This window comes from Triturus cristatus, chromosome 7 (assembly GCF_964204655.1).
Source record: "Triturus cristatus chromosome 7, aTriCri1.1, whole genome shotgun sequence".
Classification (NCBI taxonomy): domain Eukaryota; kingdom Metazoa; phylum Chordata; class Amphibia; order Caudata; family Salamandridae; genus Triturus; species Triturus cristatus.
In genome coordinates, this window is record NC_140590.1 from 853,388,746 (window position 1) to 853,406,010 (window position 17,265).

The 17,265-nt window shown below is 41.4% G+C and overlaps 1 protein-coding gene across 5 annotated transcripts in view; it reads left to right on the forward strand.

Annotated features, from left to right (window-relative positions):
* The window catches only part of ARAP3 (ArfGAP with RhoGAP domain, ankyrin repeat and PH domain 3), a 530,251-nt gene that overhangs the window by 476,702 nt on the left and 36,284 nt on the right, over positions 1–17,265 (forward strand). For all 5 annotated transcript variants that reach the window (XM_085617771.1, XM_085617775.1, XM_085617774.1 and 2 more), the window contains exon 26: positions 13,617–13,731. In XM_085617771.1, coding sequence (XP_085473897.1) covers positions 13,617–13,731 — 115 coding nt within the window. The remainder of the gene's footprint in view (positions 1–13,616; positions 13,732–17,265) is intronic.

The following is a 17,265-nucleotide window of genomic DNA, read 5'->3' on the forward strand; positions in this document are numbered from 1 at the left end:
TTTGTCAACTGTGATTTTCTACATATGTGTACGGTTGTTGCCTTTAAGGGAAGTTTATGCGTAATACAAAAGGCCTAGTTTGCTTTTGAAGAAGGACCAGTGTTAAACGCTATGGGGCCGATTAGTTCAATAGGAAACGTTGTAGATCTTTTCTCTTTAGTGTGAAATGTTACGGACAAAATGGCGGTAGACCGGGGTGATCTTAAATATTGTGAAAAGCATATTTTAAGGTCAGTGGGCCTTTGACGGTGGATAGGTACACTGTGTTGAAGTCAGGCAACAGGCAAGATAATCCTTGAATTTCTTTTTAGGGTTATAATATATTATTTTGGCACCATTTATTTTAATATCATTACTGTATACCCGATGATCGCTCTGTGGCCAAGCATATGCATAATGCAGTGTCGCGGAGATGGTTACAGCGGCACACCATTGTTGAAGGCTATAGGTCTAATCGGTGAAATGTGACGTCAGAGGACATAGGTCTGATTTTTATATTATGAAAAGTTATGATAAAGGTTGTATGTCAGACTTATTTATTTTGAAAAGCACATGCTAAAGCCAACTGCCCTTTAACAGTGGATTTTTTAAATAATGTGTTAACACCTCTTAACAGATATTTCTATAAATTAAATCTCAAGGCTTACCATAGTAGACAAGGTTTTTTTTGTGTTTGTTACCGCTCTGTGATAAACACTCAGGGGTTAAAATATTTGCACTATTAAAATCCTTCTTACGGCACCCAGGGTTGTATAATGTTTTGCTTTTCCGTATGTCTCTGCAAATGTAGAATTTTATGACTAGATGCCTTATTGTTTTCTTGTAGGAGGGCATATGTTCAGTTGATTGTGGTAATAAGTCAATGACACTTATTATGAAAAGTTACAATAAATGCAGTATTTGTGACTTATTTATTATTAAACAAATATATTAAGTCAAATTGCCCTTAAAGGGTAGATTTATGCCATGATAAAGCCTACCGGCATGTATTATGTTATATGCAGTCTTACAAATTACCTTAGGTGTAACAAACTGGATCTATCTATACTACGCCAAAATGAGGTATAGTGTGTATAGAGTCCAAGTGTCCCCAGAGGTACGTAGAGGTTAAAGTTAGATAGAACCTTACTCTCTAATAGTGGTAGCTTGGTCGAGTAGTAAGGCAGTATCAGAGGACAGTGTTAAGCATTTGTTGTACACACTCAGTCAGCTAATGAATTTACACAAGGACTGAACTCTAAGCCAATTGTTTTTGTATAAAAATATACTGTTTATTTTTAGAACCAAGCAAGCCTGGTACAGGTAAGCATTGAATAATTTCCAGTAATAAATTACTGGATTAGAACAGTTGAAAAATGCAAAAGGGATTGTACTTTGTTTGATTTACAGGTGAGCAGTAGTATGCAACACTTAGAAAATGCAGTACATTGAAATGAATAGGCTTTTTCAGTAATTTACAGGTAAGTTACTTGTTATGTTACTTGTCTAACTCAATGCTGGACACCTAGATTTAGTACTGGGACATTTCCTGGAAATAGGTAAGAAATTACGTTTTGGTTATTTGTGCGATTTTTGAAGAATATTTTCAGATTTTATAACTCCACACTTAAAAACTTTTTGGAGCAGTACATTGAAATGAATAGGCTTTTACAGTAAATTGCAGGTAAGTTATTTTTCACGTTACTTTTCTAACTCAGTGCTGAATACCTAGATTCAGCATTGGGACATTTCCTGCAAACAGGTGAGTAAACACGTTTTGGTTATTCGTGCGATTTTTAAAGGATATTTTTAGGTTTCAAAACTCCACACTTTGAAACTTTTTGGAGAAAAAGTATCAATGTTATCCTATGGGAGGAAAACCGGTTAACGGTTCACAGGTAAGTAAACGACTGTGGGAGTTAAGGTTCTGGGGTTAGACTCAGGGGTCCCCCAGGGTCAGTGATGCACTGTTGTTGCACCCTCGGCGGCACTAGGGCGGCCGAGTGCAGAGTGTTGAAGCCCAATGTTACCCAATGGGGGATAGGGTGCCTCCGGTTGGTGGCTGCTGGCAAGCAGGCCACTGGGGTGTGGGAGCAAAGCTCCTAGGGTTAAGGTCAGGGTAAATGGGGAAACAAAGTAGCACAAAAAGTGCACCCTCAGCGGCACTGGGGCGGCCGGGTGCAGAGTGCTGTTTCAACGTTGTGCGCCCTGTTGTTTTATATGGAGAACCTCCGGTTTGAAAAAGCACTGCAGGCAGGGAGATGAAGGACTTCTGGGTGCGACCACCACTTGGAGAGGTAAGTTGGGAAGTTAAGGGTTGGCGAGGTACCGTCGGTTGGGGCACACAAGGCCGTGGGGCATCGGGTGCAGGAGTGCCTTTTAGGGTCGGATCTTCTTACCAGCTCCTGGTCGCGGTTAGGGGGGCCTTCTGGATTTAGGCTGCAGGCGTCGGCTGGAGGCTTGAGGCAGGTCAAAGGGTCGCCAGATCTCGGGTCAGGATCGCTCGGGTGACCTCCTCATGGTGTTTTTACACTCGAGCTCGGGCTGGGTTCAGCGGGTGCAGAGTGGGCTGGATTCGCGGTCTCTGGCTGGCACCAGAAGCTGCAGTTAAAACACGTCTGGTGTTCACGGGAGAAACAGTCTGGGAAGTGAAGGCAGGCAGGTCCTCCGGGGTTTGTGAGGTTGCTGGCTGCTGGACATGCCGGGATTTCGCAGGAGCAGGTTCGAGGGGAGACAGGCCTGTAGGGCTGGGGCCAAGTCAGTGGGCGTCGTCCTCTTGTTAGCTCTGCACTGCTCTTCATCCTTCTTCTTCTTTTCTTCTTGTAGGTAGGCTGGATCTGCTTTTTTGGTTCAGGGCTGCCCCCTAAATACTATATTTAGGGGGTGTTTTAGGGGTCTTGAAGTCAGTAGCCCATTGGCTACTGACCTTAGGGAGACTACACCCTTGGTGTGCTCACCCCACGTGGGGGAGTGAGCACAATCCCTAGTCCTGATTGGGGAGTGCCTGCCATCTGCAAGATGGCGAGCACTGTAGAGTGGGCTTCACCTCACCTCCCCCACCTGAGGGGTGGAGTTGGCAGAGGTGGGCACACCTCCTGGGCTGGCTAGTTTTTCCCGCCTGTCTTCTGCCCGAAAGGGAGGGGAGACAGGAAGGGGTCCTGTTCCTGATAGCAGGAGAGGCTGAGGGTCGCATTATAAAGGCTGCCAGGCCTTTGAAGATCCCCTGCCACAGATGGCTCTTCCTGGCCTGGGGTAGGTGTGAACACCTCCACCCGGGAAAGGCTTTGTTTCTGGGCTCAGGGAGCCTAGGCTCCCACCCTAGGGGTCCAGAAACATGTCTTGTGGTGGCAGGCTGATGTGTACCGGTCAGGGAACCCACCAGAGGCTCGTCGTTTTTCAGGTGGCATCACAAAGATGTCCTCTGTGTGCATTTTTCATTAAATCCCACACTGGCATCAATGTGGGTTTAATGTGCTGAGAAGTTTGATACCAAACTTCTCCGTTTTCAGTGTAGCCATTATGGTGCTGTGGAGTTCGTAATGACAAGCGCCAGCACCATATACTCTTAATGGCAGCACTGCACTTACAATACCTAAGAATGGACTTACGAAATGTAAACTAGAGCAATATGTTCTAGACAGGACATGCACAACCTAATACACTCATGTGTGAGTGTGCATTATCAATTTCTCAAAAACGTAATTGCTTAACGTACTGATAAAACAAATGGAGGACCAATGTAATACACTGTTAACAAACTTATCAAAGCAGTGTTAATGTTCAAATAATAAACCAAGAACAATAATCTTCTTCTTGATGTGCTTCTTATATTGGCACGTCTGTTGAAGATCAAAATCAATTTCAGTAGTCCTTACGACGAGTCAAAAACAATATGGAGAAACTCATTTCTCAATCCCAATGAATTTCGGGTGGATCCACCACCCTTCGTCAGGGGTTATCTACAAACAAAATTAATCTCATTCATTATGTTCAATGAACACTAGAGTATAAAGGTCAAACAAAGAAAAGAAGTAAGGTGATAGGCCTCTATTGTCCAGGAGGGTTTAAAGCTACAAACTGAGTGAACTAAAATAAGCTGGTTGGTAATTAGCCACGAAAGTGGAGTTACTGTTAGAAAAGACGATACCTGAAGCTCGTAGGAAACTCGAAAGTCTCAAATCACCACATGTGCAAAGTGTGCCAAAGACGTTGTGCTAAGTGTCATGCAAAAAAACGTATCTACCTAATAAAAAGGTCCAAATATGACGTTGAGTCTAAGCTCAGAACTGTTTTCCAAGCGGGTCAATGCAGACCTGTGAGATAAAGCATGAAAATTAGCTAGAGGAGTCCAACTGAAGGTGTACGCATGATGCAAACACCCTAAAATTGTGTCAATATGTGAGGAAAGTGAAACAAGAGAAAAACTCACCGGACGTCTAAGACGCTGAAAAAATCCAGCTTCCTACAATGTAGCGAAAGTAATGAAACACTGTTGGTGCATCAAATAACGTGATATCGAAGTTGTGGAAAGCAATTGGGGATTAACTCCAATTAATTGTTCACGAACGCCACTGGTACATGTAACGTTGTATCTGTAAAAATTCATTAGGATTGATAAGAATGCTGGCGTACCCTCGCAACTACTAAATTGATGAGTCACACCATTTATAAACTTACAGATGCCGTCTTGCGGCGTCTGCGCCAAATAAATCCGGATACCAAGATGTGACCGCCCGATAAGAGATGCCGCCCAAAAAGTGAGTTCAGTCGCTGCTGCCGTGTACGTGCAGCGACTGTGTAATGAAAACTAAAAAGAGACTCTAGGTGGTAATTCACTAGAAAAGTGTTGGCCATAATGTAAAGGTGTGATGTTACCGAGTATCAAAGAAAAGTGCAAAAAAAATCGAATGTGCTTCAGAATGTGCCAGAGGTCCCGAGAGTGATGGTCCTAATGTATGACAAAAAGATGAAAAGATGAGAAGATGAAGAAAGTGTGATGAAAAGATAGAATAGCATTATTCACCAATGATATGATTGCTGCAGTTTTTGTTACTTAATGATGAGAACGATCCACAATCAAAATGGCAATTATTCACAATTGTATCTACATGACATGTTCCCAAAGTGACAAAATATTAGATGTCATACATAATGAAACATTAACCATCTGTATAAAGGCTGACAAAGTTTACAATGTGTGTTCTTTAAGTAATGATTACGCATGAGGTACACAACAAGTAAAAATCTCCTCTTCAGATCTTGATTGCGACATGTCTCGGTATTATAAAACAAATCTTTAGATCAATTGCTGGTGCATTGCAATTGTACACAGAGGTATTTCTATAAGATTGATCTCTTATCTCAAATCGCAGGAATGCAAGTAGTCTTACAATAATGATGATGTGTCACATGCTGTATCAAAATCATAAGCAACTTAAGTGCCTTATTGAAAACATGGGACCCTAATAATAATAACTCTAACAGTATTTTGCAAATATGTGCTTGTGTATCACAATAAAAACACCTGTTTATTTTAGTTTGCATAAATCCACATCGTTTTACTAGTAGATATATTGTTTCACATAATGAGTGAAGATCCTATCTATATTATGTGCTTCATCATAATCATAAAACTCCATTCTGTCATTGCAAGCAATAGTGCACACATATGCCAATTTGTACCGATAGTCTGTGTCACTGCTATGTTTTGAATAAACTGCATTCATGAAGGTGAATACATGCTAAAGTAATACATGAATAAGCTGAGGACTGAATTTTTGTGTGTTGCTGGAATGTTTAGGGAGTGAATAAACAGAATAAACAAAATGCACCAAATCCTATAAAAAACATGATAACTCAATGTTATCATTTAAGCCCTTGGGGCTTATGGTATCCAGGTGCCTGATCCAAAATGTCTCCCTCTGAGTGATGAATTTCGACATATCCCTGTCATTGTGAACATGTACGACTTCTATCACACTGAATCTTAATTGTGCTATTGTATGATGTGCATCACCCCAATGGCTTGCTAGAGGGGAACTCAATGTTCTAGTGCGAATCCTACTTTTATGTTCTGTGATCTGAATCTGTAAAGACCTTTCGGTTTTCCCAACGTAGTACAGGCCACAGGGGCACCGCATTACGTAAATAACATTTTGCGTGTTACAATTAGCTGTAAAGTGTAACCTGATCTGTTTGTCCGACCAAGGGTGTGCTATAGACGTTCCAGTGATCACATTGTTGCAATGTGAACAGTTATAGCAACTCATCATGCCCTTATATGACTGAGTGTCTTGGGTGCCTCGTTTCTTTAACAGTTCCTTAAGATTGTTGGACTGTTTGTAAGCAAAAATCGTCCGATCTTTAAAAAGATTGCCAAAGTCGGGTTCTGCTTGCAGCAGATCCCATCTGTTCTGTATGATTTTTTTGATAGCAGGTGAGTGGGTCGGGAACGTGGAAACAAATACTTCTCTTTTCTCTGTAGTTTTCACTTTCTTCTCTAAAAGTGTGGATCTAGAAAACTTGTCTAGCCTTACTGCTGATTTTTCCACAATTTCCCTCAGGTATCCCCGTGCCAAAAAATCCTGTTTGGTTTCTTCAAGAGTTACTCTCATTTGTGTTGGATCTGTGGTGATACGCTTGATTCTCAAGAATTGAGAGAATGGAAGGTGTCTTGCACACCAAGTTGGAATAATTGCAGTATAAAAAGTTTAGTTGGAGCAACAGTTAAGTAGAGTGCATGCCAGCTGTTATTACTATTTCCTTAAGAATGGACTTAGACACTGTAGGGTTACAGGGCTCATGCACCCGTACCCTCACCACTAGCATAGGGCACCCAGCTAGAGGGGTGACTGATCTATGCCAGGGCAGTGGGTTGTAGGCATGCCACACAGGGATGTGTCCCATGTCGACTCTTTACTTTTTCTGCACCAAAACACGCAGCCTGGAAAGGCAGTGTGTGTGTGTAAAGGTACAGGACCTCTAAGGGTGGCACAATAAGTGCTGCAGCCCTCAGAGGTCTTCCCTGGTCACAGTGCCCTGGGTACCTGTGGTACCATTTACCAGGGGCTGACATGTGGCCAGAGATGCCAATTGGGTTAGTTTTTTGGGGAAAGAACACAGACCCTGGGAACCTGATTGGCAGGGACCCAGGGCACGCCAAGAAAAAGTGCATCAGTAGTCTGGCAAAATGTGGGGGAGGGTTACTGCAACAGAAACCCACTTTGCTACATTAGGTTTTTGGTGTTGGTTTTCCCTCTTTGACAAACCGTGAGTGTAGAAGGTTTGCACTGTAGTAATCCTTGCTAGACCCTTTTATTAGGGTCTAACTGGTTTATTTTTATTAACCAAATGCATTTATAAAAATGCATATATTCATATACATACTTAGGTTCATAAGACAGTCCTTTTCTGCCATTGGTCTTATGGAGTATCCTTCACATTCTGCTTTTGCCTATAACAGGTTACAACATGGCGCTATTCAGCTATTGACTCTTTTGCCCTGTGGGTAATCCCTTTTGCCTCATCACCTGCCTGAAAGTGAGTGCATTCAATGTCAGGCTGGCTGGCCAGCATTTTACTTATTCGTTTTTACCTTTTTTAGGTCCCTGTTAATTTATTTTCTGTTAATTAATTATCTTTGTTATGTAATGCTTTACAGCCTTCTGCAGCTCCCAGATAGGGTCAGCAGACCGATTGAGGCTCATTGCATCGGTATTACGCCACATCCTGCGTGGCAAAATTAGAATGGTACTGTCCATTGTATATCGTTTTTTACTGTTGCAAGCAAGCAAGATGGCTACCCATTACATCTCCGCAGAGATCTGTGATGAGAACAGTGTCAAGCGCTTACCAAATGCCAATTGTGCTCACAGGAAGAAACAGCATTCCACGTCTGGTCATTAGAATGTTTGTAGATGCCTCACTCATGTCATGGGTGGTGCTTGTCCCCTGAATTGCTCAAGCGTGTCCTGACTCGCAGTTACTCATGAGGATTTTTCTGTAAGTCATGTCGAAAGAACATCAGGAAGGGGGGCAGCAGGACTTCACAAGTCTGCTCCAGTGGTGTAACAACACTTGAGGTGGACCCCCCTGCAAGATATGCTAATGCCCCCCCCCCAACAAGTCTCCCCACTCCAATAAATCAAGTCAAAATATACATATATTTGTGGGATGAATTATAGTCAAGAAATGGGATTGCCAATAGTGAAACCAGCAGACCTAACTTTTACTTATTATATTGAAATTTTGTTTTCAGGTACACAAAACAGAAAAGTAAATATGTTAGTGAAAAACGATTTTAAAACAATCTAATTTAAAACACATTACATCTTTATCTGCAACATCCCACCTAAATCTAAATAAATTTTTTACCTTACATAGAACCTACAAACTAAAAAGATTTGGGATTCGCAGTCCTTGCGATTCACAAAGGCATAAGGTTTCCCTCCACAAAAAGACTTTTTAATATGCACTAAATCCGTTTTGCAATTCAGTAAAACCTTTCAGACTCCACTTTAAGCAATACTTCCCTTTCACCTGCCTGGCATTATCAGCATCTGCTCAATAAAATCATGTGATTGTTCCCCCTCCTCGCAGGCCCATAGGCAATGCTTTGGTATCAGAGACTGCTTTCTTATAAAGAAGAGAATGATTTTAGTTTGTAAACTAAAATTGCAATGCTGCTGAACATTCCTGTTATTCCAGTAGCAAAACACAAACATACTTTGTGGAAACAATGAAGGAAAAGGCTTTAATGCTGTATATGTGTGCAAGAAATCATCCATTTGACCCTACACAGTGACCTCACATTTTTCCATTACAGGTGTGAATAATTGATGCATTGCATTCTGGTACTTGTAGTCCTGTCTATAATGGGAAAAGAAAAAATAACAAGAACGAGGTTGCAAAAAAAGATACATTTGACAAGAGAGAGGTTGTTATCTCTGTTTTACAATACTGCATCTTCAAATGGTTATTTGATATTGTATTCACTGAATATTTGTATGTAACACAATGGCAATCTGCTTTGTAGACTACTTTGGTTTAAAAAATAAACAAAGCCCTTGGAAATATTTATGTAAAGCTGGCCACTTTCTTTTTTCAATGTTGTGCTTTTATAGGTATATATTTGTCAATTATTTTTAAACTACATATATATGTATTGCATGTTGTTTTGGACTTTTGCCTGATACCTTATTCACAGCATGCCAAAGAGAAACAAGAACTCTGGGGTTCTATCCAGAGCTTTTAATAGCCAGGGAAATCACTTGCAATGACTAGCATTTAATGTCCTTGCTGCTATTTGTTTCCCATATCAATACATACCTTTAAAAGTAAATGTAAGAAGAAAACAGTGTTTTCAGCTGCCTTAATGGACCCGGATCAATAGCTTAAGTAAACTAAGACAGAAAGGCAATATTACAATGAATACATAATATTTCATATAAAGTTCTACTTAAGAATCATGTGCAGGCCTTTGCAGAATCTTAATACATGAAAAGAGAGAGCTGGCATTATTCTCTGGGAAAGGTGGCAAACATGCCTCTGCTCCAGTCATTTCTGTGCTGCCTCTTCCCCTCTTAGAGGAAGCAGTGCTCTGCTAAGCATGTTTCTTTCAGGGGGCCCCACCCACTCATGTAAAGTGGCTGGCAGGCTCAGACTGAAGAGAAACAAATACATTATTTTGTTTCTTTTCAGTCCTGGGTCTGCGGGGTGTCAGCTCAGAGTGTGCTGCACACTGCAGCTGCTTTAGAGAGACACTGAACTGACATGCTGGTGTGGCCCCCTCCATACAGAGGAGACTGCCCCCCGCATCGCTGGGGCTGCAGGGGTGTTTCTTGCACCCCTGGTCTGCGCAGCTTGAAGGCGTCACACCTGAGCTGCTGCTTTATTTCTTCAAGGTACATCTTGAGTTTCTGAAAGAGGTGTAGTCAAAACTTTAAAGCAGCCTTTTCCGAGATAGTGGTCTATAGGAAGTTATCTGAGGTTCCCAATACAAGATGCAGTAGGTGCCTTTCCTATGATGTCAGTTCCTGTTTGAAGCATAATTAAAGGAGCCTATAATGAGATAAAGATGCATGTCAAAGCATTTGTTCTGATTTAATCACCAAGATCTTTGACCACTGCTACTATTTTAATCCATGACTTTTGCTTCTAGCAGTTGCAACGTTTTTGGGAATCTTCGCCTGGGTTTGCTGGGCTTGCTTATGGCTCATCGTGTCATTAGGAACTTAGTGCATTGCTTATTGCTCTAGGGCTAACTTTATCTCCATCCAAGTTACTAGATTGTCAAAAAGGTTTTTTATACTATGTGATGTTTTTCCTAACTGGGACTTTAAAGAAGACACTTAACACCTTTCACGTCATGGCAGGGTGGAATCATTCGAAGGACTCACCCTCAGGTAATCAGGAAAGGCACTCAATAGGCCTTCCCTGCATCCAGTTCTTGCCCCATTTGAAATAATTATTATGGCCATCGTGGATCTGTACAACAATGATACACCATGCACAATACAATTCCAAGATATCTGTGCAGTCTGACATGAGTAAATGAGTGGATGCATGAGGATGAGTGACAGAGTGCACCTGTGATGAGGTATTGTGTGCCTGTAGGAAAGTAGATTATAATACTATGTAATCTCTGTATAACCTATTGTCTCATTTCTATATAATCAACGACTTGTGATGCACCTAGTCACTGATTATAAAGAAAATACGTCAGAGCTCAATTGTAATAAGTTATTATAGTCGAACTCTGACATCACAATGTCAGAGTCAGCAGCTGACGTGAAACGCAGTTCAGCTCACAGAGCTGCTGTTTAAAGCAACAAAAATAAAACATTGCTTTTCTCTCTTCTGCTCTATTTTTCTAGCTTACAGTGACTAGCAGAAAGGGCAGGTTTATTTTCACATTCGATCGATAATTATGTAAAAGTTAGAATATTTTTAGAATGTTTCTACACATTCCGAAATACTGCAGTATAAAAAGAACTAATTGGTATTGAGCTGTTTTTAATATCTTTTTTCCAAAAATAATTAACAGGTTTTTTAATGTGTTTTATTTCACCCTAGCGGTTCTATTCTTCATGCTTGCAAACATGCTCTCTCTTTCAAATGAAAGAGCTATGCACCAAGGTTTTAAGTGGTTTGTGGTAAAGATTATGGGTGAGCATGTATTATATGGGATAATGTACCCCCAGCCGTACATTATAAGGATATTTCGTGCCATCTTGAAATTACATAACCTTTTAAAAGAACTTGACCTTTGGCCTCATACCTCTATTTGGTTATGGAACTTCACAGTGACTTGCAATAGCTGCTAGATATAACACAAACTATTTAAAATAAGTGCGTACCCAGTCTCTGGTAATGTAACACAAAGGAGTCATTCTTCAATCAATGGTAATGTTTAAAGTATTTAAGCAGTGCATGCACTATAGAAAAGACCATTCAAACAAATTAAAACTCCACAATTCAGGTGTAATATACAGCAAAATAATTTATTAGTAAAATAAGACCTAAATGACAAAAGTCCTGTATGGGGCATCGATATAAGAAAGCAGAAAGCGCCAATAATAGTCTAAGTGGCAGACCGGGACCTAGCCATGATTTGAAGCCGACCACGATGAAGTTCTCGAAGACCACAAGTCCCAAGGCAAAAAAGGGCTTTCTAACTTTTTAAGAAGAAAAATCCTCCTTAAGCGGGCTGCCTCTGAAATTGTAGCCCGCCTCCAGCATGTATCCGAAAGCCGGGTACTTGTGGGTGGTTGCTCCTTCTAGAGCTTTGGAGATTTTTCACTGAACATTTTGAAGTCCCAATGCAGAATGGGACATAGTCAGAGGTGCTGGGAGTCTTGAGCAGGACAAAGCTAAAATTCAGTCTGATAGAAGATTTTTTTCAAAGTTTCCAAACTTTCTCCTGGTACCCCAACAACCATACAGCTACTCTTCTTAGGCCTCCAGGACTTCAGGGAAGTGCACTTAGAGACTCTCAAGGTGTCAGGCAGAGGCCAACCGCAAAGCCTTGTCCAGGTTCAGTTTTCACTGATCAGTTGAGCAGGAAAATACCTCTTGTGGTACTGTAGCCACACAAGAGGGCAGCCAGCTAACCATTTTATTCTTCTTCTTTGTCCAGTCTACAAGAGGGAGCAGGTTCAGTCCTTCTGGGCTCCTCTTAGGTCCCAAACAGCAGGTCCAGTCCTCGTTTGATTTTCTGCCGTTCCAGAAAGTGTTCTGAGGAGGGTTCCTGGGGATGCTACATGTATATCTGGGGCGATCTATAGGGCGCGAGTAACACATGGGCACTCCATAACCAATGGGGTAAAGGTTCCATAGGCTACCATAGCCACTTTTCCGGTAGTTGCTGTTCACCTTGCTGCAAACAATCCCAGAGTACTCCTCACTCTCAAAATTCAAGAAGGGCAAACCCTTCTCCCCTTGTACTAAACCTGTGTAGCCAGGGTAATAAGCAGCCTCCTCCTCTGTGGTCACTTAAACCTGGTTGTTGGGGTAGCATTTGTCTCGCTAGGTCTGATGAGAGCCTAATTATGGGGAGAAAAGCTGGGGATTTCCTGATGTCACCAAACATTTGCTTGTGACAGGGCAGGTACCTTTTCAATTAATTATGTTCCTGGACCACCCCACAATGGTCTTCCAGCTAGGGAAAGAAAACATATCCACACTTCCAGGCCATTGCCTCTGGTCTAGATGCTTTTTCACACCTCTTTCATACCCAATTTAAGGCAAGTAAAGGTTGGGCAATCGCTGGAGAGCTAATTCAAATTAGTCTCCATCAGCTTCTGGCAGGGTAAAGGTAACTTTCTTAAAGTTACATTTCGAAGATATTTAATATAAATCCAACTTCACAATTTGATTGAATTTTTTATTATATAAATAATTATTTGAATGAAGTCTGTGGCTGGTACAGGTCACATGTTATAGATTTAAGCATATAATCTATCATTTGACCTTTCCTATATACCAGCCCCAGCCTGACCAGTTACAATGTTGTTTTGGGCCTAGTCACTGGGGAAACATACCATTTCTAATGTCACGTGTTCCACTCAAAGATTATTCACCCTAATGTGGGCAGCAAGGAGTGTTTAGGGGTGTTTTATTTAGTACTTAAACTCAGATTTTTCTCCCAGTCAAAAAGGTGAGCTCTGTGGGGCTACACAGAGCAGGCCAGAAGCCATGTTTTTCACTGTCACTTTAGTAGATGGCACAATAGGTACTGCAGTCCACAAGTGGCATATACATTTCCTTACTATGGGTGTATTTCTACTCCAGATAATATGGCCTTATAGGAAAGGTAAATGTGCCACTCTGTTTTTAAGCCACTTTTGACATGTTTTAGGAGTAAGGAGCACTTACACAGGGCACTGATTAGCAGTGTCCCAAGTTGGAGCTCAAGATTACCAGCAGGTGAGTACCCAAAAAATTAAAAACATGCGACGACCACTCAATAAGGGGTCACTTTACAACAGTGCCTAAACTCACAGGTGACTGAAGAGGCACTTTCAGTTATATGCCTGACCTATTTTCATTTCCGATGTGTGTTATTAGATTGTGTCATTTTTTCCAGTCTTTACACTTCACTGCTGTTTCTCTGTTTTCTTTTTCTTCTTCCCATGCAGGTCTCCCCTGCTATGTCGGCAGAAGAACTAACCAATCAGGTGCTGGACATGCGAAATGTGGCATCAAGCTTGGATATTTGGCTGACATTCGAAGCAATAGAGAATGGAGAGCTGGGTTAGTTGGTGTGCGCACGCTTGTGGGTATGGGCAGCTTGTGCAAAAAAAAAAAAAGCAGATTTTTCATGTGCTTATTTACTTTATGCAATACGTTTTCCCAAAAATTCGAGGCACCTTGAAAACTGATTGTACATTTGCCAACGAAATGCAATTTAAATGGAACAGTACATTTTCCCTGTATTGGTGTTGTTTACATGCGCCAATGAAATGCGATTTAAACGGAACAGTGTAATTTCCCTGCATTGGTGTGTTTAGTGTGGATTGACAGAAAAAAACGTGAGCGCTTAACAACCAGTTTCAACAACCAAGAGCAGGCTTGTCAGTCCATCTTATCCTTGATCTCCGAACTAGCGTCACGTGACGGAAGCTGGCCGCTTCAGAGCTGTATCTGCAACACTGCGGTCAGTTAGAAAGAGGAAGGGAGCCCGATAACGGGAAAGCACGCGGACGTAGAGACACGGAACAGTGCCTACAATATTGTGATAACAAACCGCACACCGAGACATAGTCAAAGCCAGTATGCATTCTCGCGTGCAGGCCAACATTTAGAAGAGGTTGATGAGAGAGATATAAAAAAAATATCAAGCGACTGTATTTACCCCATGGACCTCTATTCAAACCGAGGCAATGGCAGGCTGGAGACAGCGAAAATAAAGCCATTATTGGCTTAAAAGATCGGAGTCTACCGCCTGAATCGGGTCTGTTGGCTAGCTTGTTCTCGCAAAAGAAAACACTGTAGTGTTCCGCTTGAATTTCTTGAGATTTTCCATATTCCGCAGCAATATTCCAAATGTCAGCACTAAAGCAGATACTTGCTAAAAAAACTTAAATAAGCCAAGGTGTGCCCGAAAATAACTTTAAAAAAACTGCCACAGCGCTCTCTGAAAGGAATGCACCTGTTGGTATTGGGATATTCATTCTAAGGTGACTAACGTGCAGCTTTCATAGTTGTGACCCATCTTCGTAAAGATCTCCTTAGAACACGTTTGTAGTATTAAAACATCAGAGAGGGCACCACAAGAAGAGAAAGGTTAAAGTTGCAGTTAGCACTCACACAATAGAATGTTTCTGGGCTAGATGTACGAACCATTGAACGCAAAACACTTTAGCAATTCGTGACCAGTATTTTTGGCACCTTTGGGCTATTTTGCGAGCCAATCTAAGTACTAGAAGGTCAGTTCGCAAAATGCTAATTCCTAGTGGGTCGCAATTTGACCTATCTCATGAATATTAAAGAGGTAGGTCACAAATTACAATTAAATCCCAGCCATCACGGGATTGTGGCCTGCTGACTTCAGCAGGCCACCATGTTTGTGACTGCTTTTTAATGGCCATTTTTGTTTTTTATTGCAACTCATTTTTTCTTAAAAAATGAAACGTTTAAGTAGAATTTTTTGAGACTAGGCAGTGGTCAACGGTACCCCTGCCTACTTTAAAAAAAATTCTTTGGCACTTTCATGAAGGGAAAGGGTCCCCTTGGGGGGGACCCCTTCATGTTTGAGAATAGGTTATCACCACATTTGTAGTTTGTTAAGTATCAATATTTTTAAGCTGGATTTCGGTCATAAAACATTAATATACCTGTTCCGATTTGGTATTTGGAAGGCACGCTTTGAACACACCTCTTCTAACAACAGAATCGTTATTTGGTGGCAAACTCAAATTGCGATTCCTTAGTTTGTTACACAATTGCTGTTTGGGTTTCATACATGAAAAAAAGCATTTTGCTGTCACAAATGGCCTTATTCTGTGAATTGGACCTTTTGCAGTCTCAAAAACGCTACATACTTCTGTACCTCTATAACTTGCAGTTTGACAACGTGGGAGGCAGAGACTGTGGCACTGCCGTCACAAAACACAGAAATTAGCATTGTTCGAGGGAAGGGCAGATGGAAGGTCCTCATTTGTTTTATCACAGCATCAGGCTGACTGCAGGAACAGTCCAATATATCTGTAGGTTGTCAAGTTGTTTCAACGTGGGAGAGTTAAAAATGTGAATGTGCTCTGTGAAGAGTTGAGAAATGCTATTGGTCAGTTAGGGTGTGAACCTCGCTAAAAAGTCAACAGATCACAAACAGATGTCTGTGCCGTAGGTTAAAAGTATCAGGCCCTCTGAACAAGCTCTCCCACCAGGACACAATAATGTGTGATGAACCCAAGTACTGTTCGAGTTACCCTTGAATATTATGTTTACATGCCCTTAACTGTCAGAGGCAGTCACATGACATAGTCATATTTGTAGTTCTTCCCGGTGATTACCAGTAGTGAGCTACAGTCTTGGCTTCATTTGTTCCTGTGTGTGCTGGTGGCGGGGACTAACCAATGCTTCATTTGTGCTAGCAGTTGCAGGTGGCGGGCATCAGGACTGTATTTTAGGGAACACGTGATTATTTTTCATCAGCAGACTTTGACCCAGAACGAGAGAGAAAGGCATAAAAGGGAAAAGGAATGAGGAGAAATTAGGAGACCAGTGACATGGAGGGATGAAAAACAACATACAAAGGTTAGATAAGAGACAGGAAGTGTATAGTGGCGGAAAGAAGAGGCATGAGATGGAGTCAAGACAAGGCAGTCTTGGCATCTGCAATCCCGGCATTCAGCATCTGAAGAGGTGGGTTCCTAAGAAAAATGTTGGTTCTCTCCACTTTCTGTTTTCATAAGTTAAGCACTGGTATCAGCAATAATTTTTCTTGATTGCAACTTATTTTCCAACATCCGTATTTGATCCAGAGCAGGAGGGAGAAATGCAGAAAAGGGAGGAAAGAAAGAGAAAGAGTAAGACTGGAAGACAGTGACAAATAAAGAAAGAAGGGAAGAAAGAGAACTTGGAAGAGTGAGAAGTGAGATAACAATACAAAAAGTGTAGGGTGATGGACAAAATAGGGATTAAAAAGAATTAGCACAGAACTGCCTTAGTATTTAGCAGCCCCAGCATTCTGCAGGGATAGTGCTGACCTCTAAAAAAGATATGTCCCCTCCATTCTTACATTTCTTATAAATTATGTAATGTCTTCCACGTTTTAGGCTCACCCACTCAGTAGAAAAATGTTCTTATTCTCCTCCAGGACAATCTGTACTTTAGGAGAGTAGTTTGTATAATCTGATCTGTTCCCTGCCAAGAGTCCTGTTTTGTATAGGCAAAGGTGATAACTTGGTGATCATTAATCCAGTAGGCCACTTACCGATGTTAGACCAGCACCCTTGACATTGATTTCCTCAAGAAGGATCTTGGTGGGCTATCTCATATCAGGGTCCTAACCATGACAACACATTCCAATAGTCTCCCTAAAGTGGCATGTATTGTTATCAAAATAGGCTATAGTTTCTGCAGAGTTGTATACACCTTTTTCACTATACTCCCATAACAAGGGGCCTGATGTTTAAGAGTATTTTGCCCATTAGGTGTTGTGAGAAATTAGGTTGTTAGTTGACTGGGTGTAAACCCTTCTCAAGCAACAACCACAATCCTTGATGCGTTGACTAACAAAAGTAAAAATAAATTACCTTGTGCATAAACCTCTGGTAGCTTGGC